The 14,006-nt window shown below is 46.1% G+C and overlaps 6 protein-coding genes across 6 annotated transcripts; 3 read left to right on the forward strand and 3 right to left on the reverse strand.

Annotated features, from left to right (window-relative positions):
* Nucleotides 1-100: 100 nt before the first annotated feature.
* Nucleotides 101-1,135, forward strand: PEX2_109020 (aldo/keto reductase; the record flags this gene model as incomplete). Its single annotated transcript, XM_016748169.1, has 1 exon — nucleotides 101-1,135. One exon carries the CDS (start codon nucleotides 101-103, stop codon nucleotides 1,133-1,135), a length of 1,035 nt encoding a protein of 344 aa, XP_016595011.1.
* Nucleotides 1,136-1,506: 371 nt separating this feature from the next.
* On the reverse strand, nucleotides 1,507-2,468 carry PEX2_109030 (DUF3425 domain-containing protein; the record flags this gene model as incomplete). The annotated part of the gene is made up of 2 exons (XM_016748170.1): nucleotides 1,507-2,270; nucleotides 2,327-2,468. The coding sequence occupies 2 exons, from the start codon at nucleotides 2,466-2,468 to the stop codon at nucleotides 1,507-1,509; spliced, it is 906 nt and encodes a 301-aa protein (XP_016595012.1).
* Nucleotides 2,469-3,063: 595 nt separating this feature from the next.
* Nucleotides 3,064-4,793, forward strand: PEX2_109040 (FAD-binding oxidoreductase; the record flags this gene model as incomplete). The annotated part of the gene is made up of 5 exons (XM_016748171.1): nucleotides 3,064-3,165; nucleotides 3,214-3,681; nucleotides 3,743-4,176; nucleotides 4,234-4,448; nucleotides 4,513-4,793. The coding sequence occupies 5 exons, from the start codon at nucleotides 3,064-3,066 to the stop codon at nucleotides 4,791-4,793; spliced, it is 1,500 nt and encodes a 499-aa protein (XP_016595013.1).
* Nucleotides 4,794-5,514: 721 nt separating this feature from the next.
* Nucleotides 5,515-6,438, reverse strand: PEX2_109050 (DUF3425 domain-containing protein; the record flags this gene model as incomplete). Its single annotated transcript, XM_016748172.1, has 2 exons — nucleotides 5,515-6,242; nucleotides 6,405-6,438. 2 exons carry the CDS (start codon nucleotides 6,436-6,438, stop codon nucleotides 5,515-5,517), a joined length of 762 nt encoding a protein of 253 aa, XP_016595014.1.
* Nucleotides 6,439-8,484: 2,046 nt separating this feature from the next.
* Nucleotides 8,485-9,442, reverse strand: PEX2_109060 (Glutathione S-transferase, N-terminal; the record flags this gene model as incomplete). Its single annotated transcript, XM_016748173.1, has 4 exons — nucleotides 8,485-8,807; nucleotides 8,885-9,118; nucleotides 9,179-9,338; nucleotides 9,392-9,442. 4 exons carry the CDS (start codon nucleotides 9,440-9,442, stop codon nucleotides 8,485-8,487), a joined length of 768 nt encoding a protein of 255 aa, XP_016595015.1.
* Nucleotides 9,443-10,838: 1,396 nt separating this feature from the next.
* PEX2_109070 (OPT family oligopeptide transporter) lies at nucleotides 10,839-13,540 on the forward strand (the record flags this gene model as incomplete). Its single annotated transcript, XM_016748174.1, has 7 exons — nucleotides 10,839-11,117; nucleotides 11,171-11,731; nucleotides 11,830-11,946; nucleotides 12,005-12,550; nucleotides 12,614-12,791; nucleotides 12,853-13,142; nucleotides 13,202-13,540. The coding sequence occupies 7 exons, from the start codon at nucleotides 10,839-10,841 to the stop codon at nucleotides 13,538-13,540; spliced, it is 2,310 nt and encodes a 769-aa protein (XP_016595016.1).
* Between the last annotated feature and the right edge of the window lie 466 nt (nucleotides 13,541-14,006).

Genomic DNA, 14,006 nt, shown 5'->3' on the forward strand with positions numbered 1-14,006 from the left:
CTAACTCCGTTTATAATGTATAAAACCATGCTTGGTCCTCAGAATTGGAGACAGCAAACCCACTATTTATTTTCAATCCATCCCTTTTGAACAGCCCAACATGAAATATGTACAACTCGGGACCAGCGGCCTTCGCATCGCCCCGATTGGCGTAGGGTGCATGAGTTTTGGAAATCCCGATGGCCGTTACAAGTGGTCGATCCCGGAAGAAGAAGCATTTCCCGTACTTAATCACTGCTACGAGTCTGGTCTCAACTTCTTCGACACAGCAAATATCTACTCGAGCGGGATCTCCGAGGAGATCCTAGGCAAGGCAATAAAAAAATACAACTGGCGCCGCGAGAACCTAGTCATCGCAACCAAAGTGTGGGGGCCCGTCGGCCACGGTGTCGAACAGCCGATGGCGATGACAGATGACGAAAAGGACAACTCTGGCTACGTCAATCAGTACGGGTTAAGTCGGAAACACATCTTCGAGAGTATCGATGCCAGCCTGAAGAGGCTCGACCTACCCTACGTCGACTTGTTGCAGATCCATCGCTTCGATCCCAGAACCCCTGTCAAGGAAACGATGGAAGCGCTTCATGATGTCGTCAAGTCAGGCAAGGTGCGGTATATCGGCGCTTCTTCTATGTGGGCTCATCAGCTCCTTGAGTACCAGTATACCGCCCGCATCTATGGCTGGACAGAGTTTATCTCGATGCAGAACCTTCATAATGCCATTTACCGCGAGGAGGAACGGGAGATGTACCCTGCCTGTGCCAAATTCGGAATGGGTGGCATCCCCTGGAGCCCTATTGCGATGGGATTCCTGGCCCGCCCCTGGGGTGACTTTTCTACTACCACGCGTGGGGAGGTGCAGGGTCAAGGCTTCCGTGGGCAGCCTACTACAGAGGGAGACAAAAACATCAACGAACAGATTGAGAAGATTGCTAAGCAGCATGGTGTATCAATGGCGACTGTGGCAATTGCTTGGTCCCTATCAAAGCCCTTTATTACGGCTCCAATTGTGGGCTTGAGTAAGAAAGAGAGGGTTGATGAAGCAGTTCGCGCTATTTCGTTCGAGCTTACTGTTGAAGAGTTAAAGAGCATCGATGATCTCTATGAGCCTAAGAAAGTGTTTGGCCATCAATGAGATCTGCATTATTGGAATCATGGGGGAGAATTGTGTTATTGCAAACTAGCTTAATATATCAAGAATTCGGGGAATCAGGCTCGAGATTTGTTCGTAGCTAGTGTGTAATCGAATAGAGTATTCCCGCTGGTTTCCGTGTTGTTACGAGCGTCCTGTACCTCCTCAACAAGCGTTGTGGCGTTGCGGGTATTACCGCGAAATTCCTACGCCATAAGAAACCTAGCGACCTTACGCTCTACCTAGGTAGTCCCTCTAGCCTTCCCCACATATGTCATCAAGCTGCATATATTGACAATTAGCGGAGTCTTTCCGGCCCAGACTTCTAATTCATTTGATTTATTTAAATATGTAACAAATACAACTCCACCAGATCAGCTCATACGAAACAGGGGTCTTTCATTCCGCATTGCCCGCCACTTGTTTGTGGAATGTGCCAAATCAACACAGTCTTTGATAACCCAGCCCCAAGAACGAGCAAAAGACTCCGTAACCTCCCATCCCGCTGCATCCCAAGGGTCGCTCCAAACAATAATACCAGTCTTCTCTGGGCCCGCATTGCCACTCCCCTTCATATCGATGCAGAGCTGTGTTTCCTCCTCGAAGTCTCCAGCTCGGATCAGAGTATCCCTCATGTGGGGAATAGGAAGTAGGTCTAACCATGGGTGGTGTGGGATAGACCGTTGGATCACAGTGGGCTGAAGACTGGGTGGAAGGTAACTTTCATAGTCGTACTGCCACGGGCCAGTGGTGTTAAAGGGTGAAATGGCATCGTCGTCTAGCTGGTCTGATGTGAGGCCCAAGATCATAGTGTTTTCCATGAGTGCTTTGGTGAAATTGAACTGAATCAGGTGAAGCAGAAGATCGGTGCGTGGAGACCCCAACATGTGATATCGGCGTGCCGTCATCTCTAAACGTTGCATCTTGATTTTCGTCGCTATTGAATGCGAGTCTAAGATACGCACATCCTCAATCTCTTCCAAGGAGATGAGTGAGGTCGCGTCCGTCGCGGCATGTTTTGCTGGTCTTCGTTCATTTGTCTGCCGTGTAATAGCATGTTCTTTAGTAGTGAGAGAGTTGTCATCATGTCGATCCTTTCCGTCCCCGAAGGCCTTTGCCAATTCTTTGTTCTGTAGACCTGTATGTGGGGTCAACTCGACGCTGGGTAGTGGATAACGTGAGCATTGCACTTACGTCGAGCTCTTTGATTCAAGCGGTTTTGCAGCCTTCGGCGTGTCTTTGGGTCAGTTATACCTGACCAATCCTCATCCGGCCATGCACAGAGGCGGTCCGAGAACGGTCGTATAGCGATCCGCTTTTTAGAGGGTTCTTCCATTGTCCGTTTCCTCAGTGCAATGTCGTACTCCTTATGCAGATTGATGACAAGAAATTTGGCACGCTAGTAAAGGGGCACCGTAAGAAGTAGGGATAGCGTGAAGATTGAAGAATGCCAGAAGTCCGGGAAGAATACCCAAATTACAAATGTACGGAACTTTGGAGCGACTCCACAAAATTGGGCCAATAAAATACCCGTGCTGACCCCACCGTGTCATCAACCTGCATGACGCTTATCCATATCAGGAATAGCATAGAGCCGAAGTTTCCCCGTGGGGATCCATGGAACGACTTGTCAGCAGCACTCTGCCCTTGCAGAGTGATACCCCTTACGAGTTTACACCTCATCCTGTTTAGGATAACCATGCATATCACCTTGGCATCAAATGAGGTTCACCTCGGATTCCGCCGGTCTCAATAATTGCACCGGTTCTTGACTTGGCCGACGTGATCATTCACGGATGCGAAGATCTTCTGTCCGAGCAGGAAATGATATATAAAGACTCCGTTCTCTGCATAATTCATGAGATAGAACAGAAAACTTCAAAATTCTCCTAGCTACCGCAAGTCTCTTATATTTTACAACGCACGTTCCAATGCTTCGAGCTACTGCTTGGTTGGTCTCTCTGCTTGCCGTGGCAAACGCAGGGGAAACCATCAAATCCAGCACGTCTGGCCCTGAGAACTGCCAACAAGCAGTATGTTTGTCAAAAATCCTTGAGTCTTCCAATATTAACCATCGGTAGTGTGCCCAACTCTCCACGATCTTCGGATCTGCGGTCCACTACCCTCCTGATGATAGTTTTGTCATCTGGGATGCGAAACAGCAGGAGGTCCACCCATCCTGTCGCATTGAACCCAGCAGTGCTTCTGATGTGGCAAAATTGTTGAACGTCCTGGTTGACCACTGGTGCTACTTTTCAGTGAAGGGTGGCGGCCACTCTCGAAACGCCGGAGATTCTAATTCTGTGGGCGGTGTTACTGTGGACCTAGATCTCCTGAGACAGGTTGAGGTTTTGGATAATGGAACCAAGGCGCGTGTTGGCGGTGGTGCAACTAGCATCCAAGTATATCATGCCCTGGAATCTCACAATTTGTCCTATGTCGGCGGGAGAGTCGGCAGTGTGGGCATGGGTGGATTCACACTCGGCGGAGGAACATCCCCATTCTCGAACAAGTATGGATGGGCGTTGGATAATGTTTTCGAATATGAGGTGTGTTATGCTCTACAGAAACCCGAAAAGGTTACGCAATGCTGAAATACGCGCTTTCCAGGTCGTTCTCGCCAATGGTACCATTACCACCGCCTCTGAAACTCATAATCAGGACCTCTATTTTGCTCTCCGAGGAGGAGGTAATAACTTCGCCATCGTTACAGCATTTACGGTCCGCACATTTGCTCAAGGCCCTGTTTTTACCGGGCAGACATCCTACTCTCCAAATCAAACCGAGCAGGTTCTCGACAAGATCTACGACTTATTCACAGATAGGGATCTCACTAGTGACGTCGAAATGGGTTATGATATGTACTATAGCTACGCCACAGGAAATGATGACTTCACATTGATGGGCATCCAACGCTACGGCAAGCCAATTCAGAATCCACCTGTCTTCCGTGACATCGACCAAATCCCCACATTGAGCAGGACTACAGCCATACGCTCCATGAGCGCTGTGTCGAATGGGTCTATCGCAATGGGTACAACCCGGTAAGTGTCAATCTTTTACTCCTTGATTTTCTTTGCTTATTCATTTTTGTGTGACAGAAACCTATTTGCTACCTTGACCGTGTCCCCATCTCGCTCCCTGCTCTCAGAGGGTCTCCAGATCTTCCGAGAGGAGGTGGAACCTATCAAGGCAGTGCCCGGCCTCAGGACCAACTTTATATCCTATCCGATGCAAAGGCATGCCATTGCGGCCATGAAGCAAAGAGGTGGTAATGCTCTTGGCATCGATCTCGAGTGTGACGAGCCCCTTTTCAGTACGTTTTTCTCAACCCTCAGCCTAGACATATGCTTTGCTATGTATGCTAACATATTTTTCAGTTATCTTGCTCTCCACTGCCTGGTCAGATGCAAGTGATGATGTTGCAGTGAACACAATGACTGCAAATGCCATTCGTAGGATTGAGTCGGCCGCCCAGGATCTGGGTGTTGCAAACCGGTATAAGTATATCAACTACGCATCGGCCCAGCAAGCTAGAGAAGTGTTCCCCGGTTATGGCGAAGCCAACTTGCAAAGGCTCAAGGACGTCCAAAAGGCGGTGGATCCTCGTGGAATCTTCACCTCCAAGGGCCTATGGAGTGGATTTGTGAAACTGGTTTAGATTGATGGGGAGGTGAATCTACAAATTTGGCCCATGCAACACATATTTTGACATAGTGACCCAAATAAGACAGTGCCCGATGAAAATGAAAGGCAATGGAATATTCTTTACCTAGCTAGAGTTGCTCGTTTCAATCAAGGACTGCTCTAGCTGATCTATTGATCATTGACAATTAACAGATACACAAGTCCTGGAAACAACAGTAAATCTGTTACACAAGAACGATATATCCATAAATAAATTTCTATTATGAGGCTGCAGTATGTAATTATGTATTTGTTAGACAAAAGATTTGACTGGTAACAGCACCAATCTTGGATAGCGTGTATAAAATATCTTCGCTGATACATTTCACTGTCTTCTCCTTTCGACAGATGGGAATTTTTTATTTATTTGAAAAATTAAAAATTTTCAAAATTGAGAGATATTCTAGACTCTTTTCTGTATATCCACACGGAAATCTGTCATCTCGGGTCATATAGACAGCCCATTGACAGGCTTCAACCCTTGGCCCTTGAATGATGAGGCTACCTACGAATCGGTCCAAAATGAAATCGGCACCTGTTTCTCTAGGCTAATTTGCGCGAATACGTGACAGTCGAGCTAGAGTGGCAATCCAAAGCTGTTTGGGTCAAACTTTTTGCTAGCAGATTGATTTGAGAGAACATCAAAAATTGCACTGTTCTAGGGCCACTAAGAATATGAAATGAAAAGGATTTGCCTATTCACCAGGTGATCGATATATTAAAGCTAGCGTTGTTTTCCAATCGAGAGGCTTCTCGCCCCTCTTCGCTCTCCACCGATTGGTATATATCACAAACTCTTCACAGCCCTTAAGCAAAAATCCCCACTTCAGCAGGAAAGCCGGCGTGACTTCCCAGTTTTTCGGCTCCCAAGAAGGACCCCACACTAGCAAACTGGCCCCGGTATTTCTGGTATCCCAGAATGCCATCAAATCATGACACAAATCCTCATCATTGATAATGTGTTGAAGGGCTATAAGATTATCACGCATAGTGTGAAAGGGAAAGATATCCAGCCAGGGGTGATGAGGGATGCGCCGTTGGAGCTCTGTTGGTTGGAGACTCGGGGGTATTGACACCGAGAAGCCAGGTATTGTGGTGTTAAAAATAGAGATAGCATCATCATCTTGCATCCACTCCATTGTCATGCCAATCGAGCGTGTGTTCTCGATGATTGCGTGCTGGATATTGAGCTTCGAGAGGGAGAGGAGGTGGTCGATGTCCGGGGAGTTTCGAATGTAGCTTTCCAGCGCTAGGGACTCAAATTGACGCATTATTGAATTTGCTTGAGGGGGCGCGATAGTGCACGTAAATCCATTTTCGTCTCGGTCGATCTGGATAGGAGTGGAGCTCGGTGGTACAACTACGGTTTTGTTGCTGTGGAGTTGTGCTTTGTCCCCCGTATTCTGGATCTGCTGCCGCATCCCTGAATATGTCAGTCATTATGATATGATGCTAACGGAGGAAGGAGGAAGCGTACGGTATGTTCTTTGGTTGAGGCGATTCTGTAACTTTCTCCGTTCAGTCCGATCTATAGTACCTGTCCAATCATCCTCGGGTCTCCACATAGCCACCTGCTGTGACATACGGATCAGTTCAATTCGTTCTTTTTCAGGCACCATATTTGATGACATGTGGAATGGTTGTGCCGGGCGATCATGGCGGCGACATGCTCTTTTAAAGATGTAGGGTGCTTATGCCAAGCCTGAGTATTACTGGCTCAAGTCAAATTAGAGTACGCTAATGCAAGTTGCTTACATGTTCTAACCTAATCGGGACTAAATGTGATTCAGGTGATTTCGAGCCAGATGGCAGAACCCGTAATAAGTAAGGTACCGAGGTTTAATTCAAAGTTTGATCTATAAGCATTCCCTTAGAAAATAGGCAGGTAAAATGAGCCTTTTTATATAGTATAGAAAGTATCTAGAATTTAAGGTGATTTACAGCTTTGAAGCTATACATCTCCACTATACAAATCTGCATACTCGATAAAATTGAAGCTATCCCGACCGTATAATTCAGCTTTAAGGTTTATAAACAGGGGAATCTAAGATTATTTTTTTTTTGCAGTCCGAATACCTTCACCACCTGAGATACAAACAATATGGATAGTGAGAATAGCTTCAATTCTAGGGAATATCATTTATAGCAGATGGAATAGAGCGGTGTCGGAAGGGGTCTAACAGGCAAATCCAGGCAGGAACTATGCATTTTGATTCAAGCTGACCCCTACCCGCTCTGTATCTTCGCAAGCATCCAATAACAAGGATCAGGAACTCAGGGGAAAGAGGAACCACGATCATCCTCAGTGGGCACCAGCATGATCTGCCCTGATTGGACCCACCTATCAGAGTTTTTCGGTATACATATATGCCCACATTGTCCAACGCCAATGATCTGTCTCGCCGCCACACCGTTGCCGTAAAAGCCTTATACGGGCTCAATCCTTTTGAGGGGTCGAGGAGCGATGCCAGTTTGAGCGCCGAATAGGTCAGTACCGAGGGTACCGAGGTAGCTCCCCTATTCGTGAGTATTGTGATGGTATGATCAAGCGAAGAGTCTTCCGAATGCTGGAAGTTGGACACAAGTATAAGGGTTGATGACAAAACCTAAACTGAATACCGGAATAAGGGTCTTTATACAGTATTTGAAAGTATCCCCTGTCCATCAGTTGGGTATACCGTTTGCTTCCAGTTATATACCTCTAAATATACAATGCAGTCTGCAGTCCATGTGGTGTATTGCTTAGGCGGGTTTCGATCAACTAGAACTCTCCGTGTAATCAATAATCAAAGTACGTGATATCTACGACAAGGCCCTATAGCTATACGCAACACTTCATCAATCCGTTGCTTTGAGATGCATTTCAGGAAGACTTGGCATCGAGAAATTTTCAATCGGCTCGCCAAAGACATTCGATGGCGATCAGCTAGGATCTAGTGACCTCCCCTACAATGCTAAAAGACAGTCTGGACTTTGAGATCCTCAGCATCATGCCAGACATCAACTCGATACAAAACTCGAAGACTGTGATTTGAGAAAGTGGTTGGTCTAGAAAGCGCAACCTTGAGAGACAGGGAGAGGCTTTGATTTAAGAACATACGAGCTCTTGGAACTAGAAGCTTGACGAACTTCCAACGAAGGAATTCAGACAGAGTCTAGCTAGAGTCATAGAGACCATAAGACACGTTGACGATCCGACGACTTTCGCGTTCCAAACCGTTGGGAGTCCGCCAGCAATATATATATATATATATATTCGGCTCCAAGAACTTCTTGTACAAATGTGTGAGAAATGAGACTAGCTCACCGAGCAAAAGGCTCTCAACATATCGTGGCCGATTTTTTTTTTTTTTGAAAGATCGACGATAGTTAACTGCAGGGAAAAACTCTTGGTTTGAAGCTCATGACGAATTCGAGAACTCCCAATACAGGATATTCAGCACGATGGCTCTCCACGAGATCTACAATGAAGCTATATGCAAGTGGGAGTATAATAGACCCAAACAACAACAGCTGGAAATGTTATTTTAACGTACAATTATATTCGTGTAGTTATATTGCGAATATCATTGGCCACTAGAGTAGTAGGTCGTGGAAGTGCATACTTGGCACTATACTTCGCTTGTATAATATACTAGAATAGAATTTTTCGACGCCTGATTCATCTATTCACTAGCAGTACTGACCAGCAATTCGGGATGAACATCCTCATCATACATATCACCCGTTCCCCTCTGTACAGCCGGTCGGGCCTCAATTCGGCCTATCCATTCCTTCACGTGTGGGTAACTCTCCATCTCCCCTTCAGAAATACCGCTCCGATTCCACACCAGGACCCAGGGGTATGCATTTATATCAGCAATACTGAACTTTCCAAGACCATTTCCAGCAAGATATTCACGAGGCTGGGAGGTCAGGCTCCCAGAAAGATGGAGCTCAAGCACGTTGTAAACCCGGAGTGTTTCGGCTTTGAATCTGTCGACGGCATCTGAAGATATCAAGTAATTAATGGAATGTTCTCTTCCCATTGCCTATACGAGATGTATATTGGAAAGATCTACTCACAAGGTATCTTTTCAGCAACAAATCTTCCAAAGTGGTTCAGTTGGCCTTGGTTAGGCTGACCCGAAGCATGCCAGAAGATAAGCCACTGCATCATCTGGGACTGCTCCTTGCCGTTGGAAAAGCTGAAGTGATGATCTTTATCCACCGTCTCGACAAGATAGAGCAGCTCCGCTGATGACTCCATGACCGGGAACGGTTCTTGTCCAGTATTATCAATAAGAACGGGGATTCTCCCTAAAAAATATGTAAGAAAAGAAATCACACAATCTCAAACTTTGGTTCTTTGGTTCCCACCATTTGGGTTGAGCTTTAGAAACCATGGTTTCTTCTGCTCATCGGTGTCGATATCTATTAAAGAAGTTGTCCACTCTACTTCGTAAATATCCTTCAACTCCTCGAGAAGGATCTGGACTTTCTTTCCATTGGGAGTTAAGCAGGTAATAAGGTGTAAGCCCTGGTTTCATTGTCAACAATCAGGCAAAGTGATATGACTACGAGGGCCAGTACCTTGGCATTCCTGACTGCTGCTGGGGTTATTTCTGTATACAAACTAGCCATATTGCGGTAACTATAAAGTAGAATGAGTGTGTTCGAATTGCTGCTTGTCTTTCTATGTCATATCGCGACTACCTGGGTAGCTCAAAGGTGGCTTATTATCGGGAACGTGTGATCGGTTGCCTGAGGCATCCATGCATTGGCTGTCTCCACAATGTTTCAGAATTTCGCCCAATGTAACCAAAAGTGTTGATCTGGTCCTTAGTACGGAGTACGGAGTACTCCGTAATCAATTATGGAATATATGTTTGGTATTATCCCGTGACTGAATAGGAGATATGTCTATAGCCCTTCTTTTTATTTGACTGTGAACTTGATCGGACCTGACTTGGATTTCACACTAACGAGGTTTAGACAGAACCGGTGTACCGGCGGAGCATGAGAGAAATCTACACGTATGTACTCTTGGCTCAAGGAGAGACCGGGATGAATGAAAGAGGGGGAGATAAAGAGAGCAAAAAAAGAAAAATAAAAGGGAATGCTCATTTCCCCGTTGTATCGAGTCGAGTGCATGGGGCCTCGGTACAGAGCCGAAAAGTCTAAATAAAAAAAAAGGCCCGAATGAACAAACTTCGAATCTACAACATAAAGCACATGCCCCGAAGAAAGCGAAAAGCTACGACGCTAGTTATGGGGAGGCGATTCTAGCGTAGGTGTTCCGTCGGAAGTCCGATTGCCAAGTGGCTACCAGCTGATCATAGCCGGGGTTTTCTCTGATAATCCGGTTTTAGCTGACGTGCATTGGCTGAAAGAATACGAAAATTTCGGACAAAGAACGCGATAGGTTAGCGCCAGACCTTGGGCAAATTAGCATCAACGGCCTACCTCCAAGTGGGCAGACCTTACCCTCACCCCGTGCCTTATCTAAAGACGCCTCCAAACCTCGCTGCATACACAAAATGCATCCTGCTCAATAAGATAAGGTATGCCTTTTGTATTCGGCTTCGAGAGTGGTATTGTCTCACAAATATTACAACAATCATTAAGACCTAGGAAAGCTATTAACATAAACTACAGTCATGTAACCTTGCGCGGGTGTTCAGGAACACAATGTGATGTAAAGGGTCCGAGCTCTCTAGGGCTAGTATGTTAACATCTTAGGGGAAATGTTATCATCGGGGCCAAATAAGGGGTTCTTAAAAAAATACCAGAGCTCAATTATTGTATTTTGTGGTGTGAGACAAAAATCTTGTATCGCTTCAAGCGCCGTGGCTCATTTTAAGGCTGCATGGTATCATAAAAACAGTCGCCCTAGTGTTCTGATAAGAATGTACTTTCTCCGGTATTTGGATTATAAGAAGTCCGTAGGGCCTAGGAAAATCCATGCGCGATTAACTTTATAGCAACACTCCTGCGTTCTTGGAACAGAGCATCATTTACATGATACATGTCCCCAAGTATGTCCGAGTCACGTGTAGAGACCAGTGATATCTCGGTGGGTAGCCAGGAAGCCATCGGTGAAAAGACCGCTACTACTGTGCTTGCTACCAAAGATGAGCATGGACTCGGTGACGATAATTCTGAAAGCGATCCGGATGTGATTATCGTTACCGGTGCTGATGCAGCTGTTCATCTGTTGTCTCTTCGAGATGACTTTGACAACGTCTTGACCTTCCGCAGTATATTACTCGCTTCCGGCCTTGCGTGTTTCCAGGCCGTCATGAACCAGATTTATCAGGTACCTTCTAATTCATTCATTTCCTGCATATATACTAACGCCTCGATCTATAGTTCAAACCGACCCTAGTTACGATCCAGGGAACCTTCATCGTGCTCATCTCCTATTTCGTTGGCAATGCCTGGGCTAAATTCCTTCCTCGTGGCGACAAATTTGAAGCTCGCTGGAGGGCGAAAGGCGGCGAAGGAAAGCTACCTTTGTGGATTACCGTGATGAAATTTTTTAATAACGGGGCATGGAGTCTGAAAGAGCACGCAATCTGTTCAATCACTGCTACATCGGCCTCGAATGCTGCGCCTACCTCACAAGTGTTTGCAGCGCAGAATCTTTTCTACGATCTTCCCCTGAGCGCGGCGACTGTGATTTTGAGTATGATCTCTATCGGTCTATTTGGCTACGGAATCTGCGGAATTCTGCGTCCAATTGCTGTCTGGCACACCGAGGCCGTCTACTGGAGTAATTTGCCTACTGTCAAGACTCTCCAGGGACTTCATTGGCAGGAAGTCAAAAACTCGAAACCACTCAGGTACTTTTGGTATGCATTCACTGGCATGTCAATATACGAAATCATTCCCGCCTACATCTTCCCATGGCTAAACTCTGTTTCTATTCCGGTACGTGGTATTTCAGTGTCATCTTGATCCATTCGGATGAAGTCATCCGATTATGGAATTTTTATCGGGATAAAGATTGCTGACGTTAGGCTTTATAGTGTCTGGCTGCACAAAAGGCTACTGGCGAAAAAGCTGCTATACTCAACAATATCTTTGGTGGATCCACCAACAATCAGGGTCTTGGCCTATTCTCGTTTTCGTTCGATTGGCAATATGTGAGATGATGCCCCCTTTACCCTCGTATTGCTCTAGTAAGTCATCTAACCAAAGCAGCTCACATCTTTCCAAACTTCACTCCCTCTCAAACTCCAAGTTCATCAGGCCGCTGGACTCTTTTCCTGTTTTATTATTATGATAGGCATATATTACGGCAATGGCTGGAATTCGCGAGACCTTCCATTCATGTCAACGAGAATGCTTATGAACAACGGCACCTCATACCCCATAAACGACGTTTTCCCCGGTGGTGTCCTCGACGAGACTGCCCTGTTCAAATATGGCTTGCCAAGGCTCACTGGAACGTTCGCATTCGCGATGTTTATGGCCAATGCAGCAATGGGTGCCCTGATCGCTCATTGCATCCTATTTTGGGGCAAGGATATTCTGCGGGCCTACAAAAGTGCGAGAGAGGGTAGATATGATGATCTGCACCATGCGCATATGGCCAAGCATTATAAAGAGGCTCCGTGGTGGTGGTATATTGCTGTGCTTGTTGGCAGCTTTATTCTTGGTCTTATCGTGACCTTGAAAGAGAATATCACCCTGACAGCTTGGGCATACGTTATCTCACTACTAGTAGGATGCATTATCGCCCCCTTTGTGAGTACAAAGTCCTCGATATTGGTCTTTCATACAGTGACGCTGACTATCACCGTGCTATAGAGTGTCATCCTTTTCTCTCGCTACGGTAATGGCATTGCTACCAATAATTTGTCAAAAATGCTGGCTGGACTTATCCTTCCTGGACGCCCGGTCGGTAACATGTACTTTGCTGCTTGGTCGCATAACGTCATTGCAAATGCAGTCACTCTTTCCGGTGATTTGAAGATGGGCGAATATCGTGAGTATCTCCGTTGTTGTTTTGATTGGAAGCTGGCTTATGTTTCTAACCCATTATGTAGTCAAAATCCCCCCACGCATTATGTTCCTGACACAAATATATGGTACAATTCTTGGTGGCTTCATCAACTATGCCCTTATGATCTCTATTGTGACAAGCAATCGAGAGCTTCTCATCGATGGCAACGGAGACTCCTCCTGGAGTGGTGCAAGCATACAATCTTACAACACGAATGCCGCATCATGGGCTCTGGCTCCCTATATCTACAAGGTTGGTACCCCATATGGGGCTGTACCTGTGGGTTTGGCCGCTGGCGCTGCAGCTGTGGTTATTCACCGAATCGTGTATCAAGTAAGTAATCTCACAGCTTTCCCCTATTCTACCTGAAGCTGACGCTTGTTTCCTATTAGTTTGTTCCCAAAATTGGAAAGATCGACGTCGCCGAGATCAATCTACCTCAATACATCCAATACGCTGGTTTCATTCCCTACAACCAAAGCCAGACCTGTGTTATCTTTACCTGGATCACTGCCGGGTTCTACGTGCAGTATTATCTCCGAAACTACAAGCCGCGAATTTTCAGGGACTATTCATATCTGATTACAGGAGCCTTTGATGGTGCTAGTCTGACGGTTCTCTTCGTCCTCTCATTTGCTGTTTTCGGAGCTGGTGGAAAGTCGCACCCATTCCCATCGTGGTGGGGTAACAACGTGAATGGAAACTATGATTGGTGTCCTGTGGCGGAGTAGAGAAACGAGTCGGATGACCTTGAATTTGAATCTGCGGAGAAAGTTTGTTGCGGGAGTGTGGATGGTTCTCTCGCAGATCAAAGGGTACATAGCCACATATAAATGATGCCTGAGTTCGAGGCAGAACAAGGACATAATTATTTCAAAGTTCTCGGGACCCACGTGGATCTGCACCACTCTCCCATCGCATATAGTACATAATTCCAATGTTCATAAGAATTTCAAATTAATCATCTTAGCAAGACCAGAGAGTCTTTTGTTGCTTTCTCTCCACACTACTCCATCTCTAACCGTATCCCGTCATTCACCTCTCCCTCCCTTGATACTCATCCCGTTACCAACATGGATCCCTCCGAGACCTGAAATTTATTTGCGGGTATGCCGCACCCTGCTGGTGGTTTATTCCATGTCGCTGATTTTTTCCTAGACTGAAGCCCAACCTGGGTCCACTTCGCCTACCAAGTCG

This window comes from Penicillium expansum (genome assembly GCF_000769745.1).
Source record: "Penicillium expansum strain MD-8 chromosome Unknown contig375, whole genome shotgun sequence".
NCBI lineage: Eukaryota > Fungi > Ascomycota > Eurotiomycetes > Eurotiales > Aspergillaceae > Penicillium > Penicillium expansum.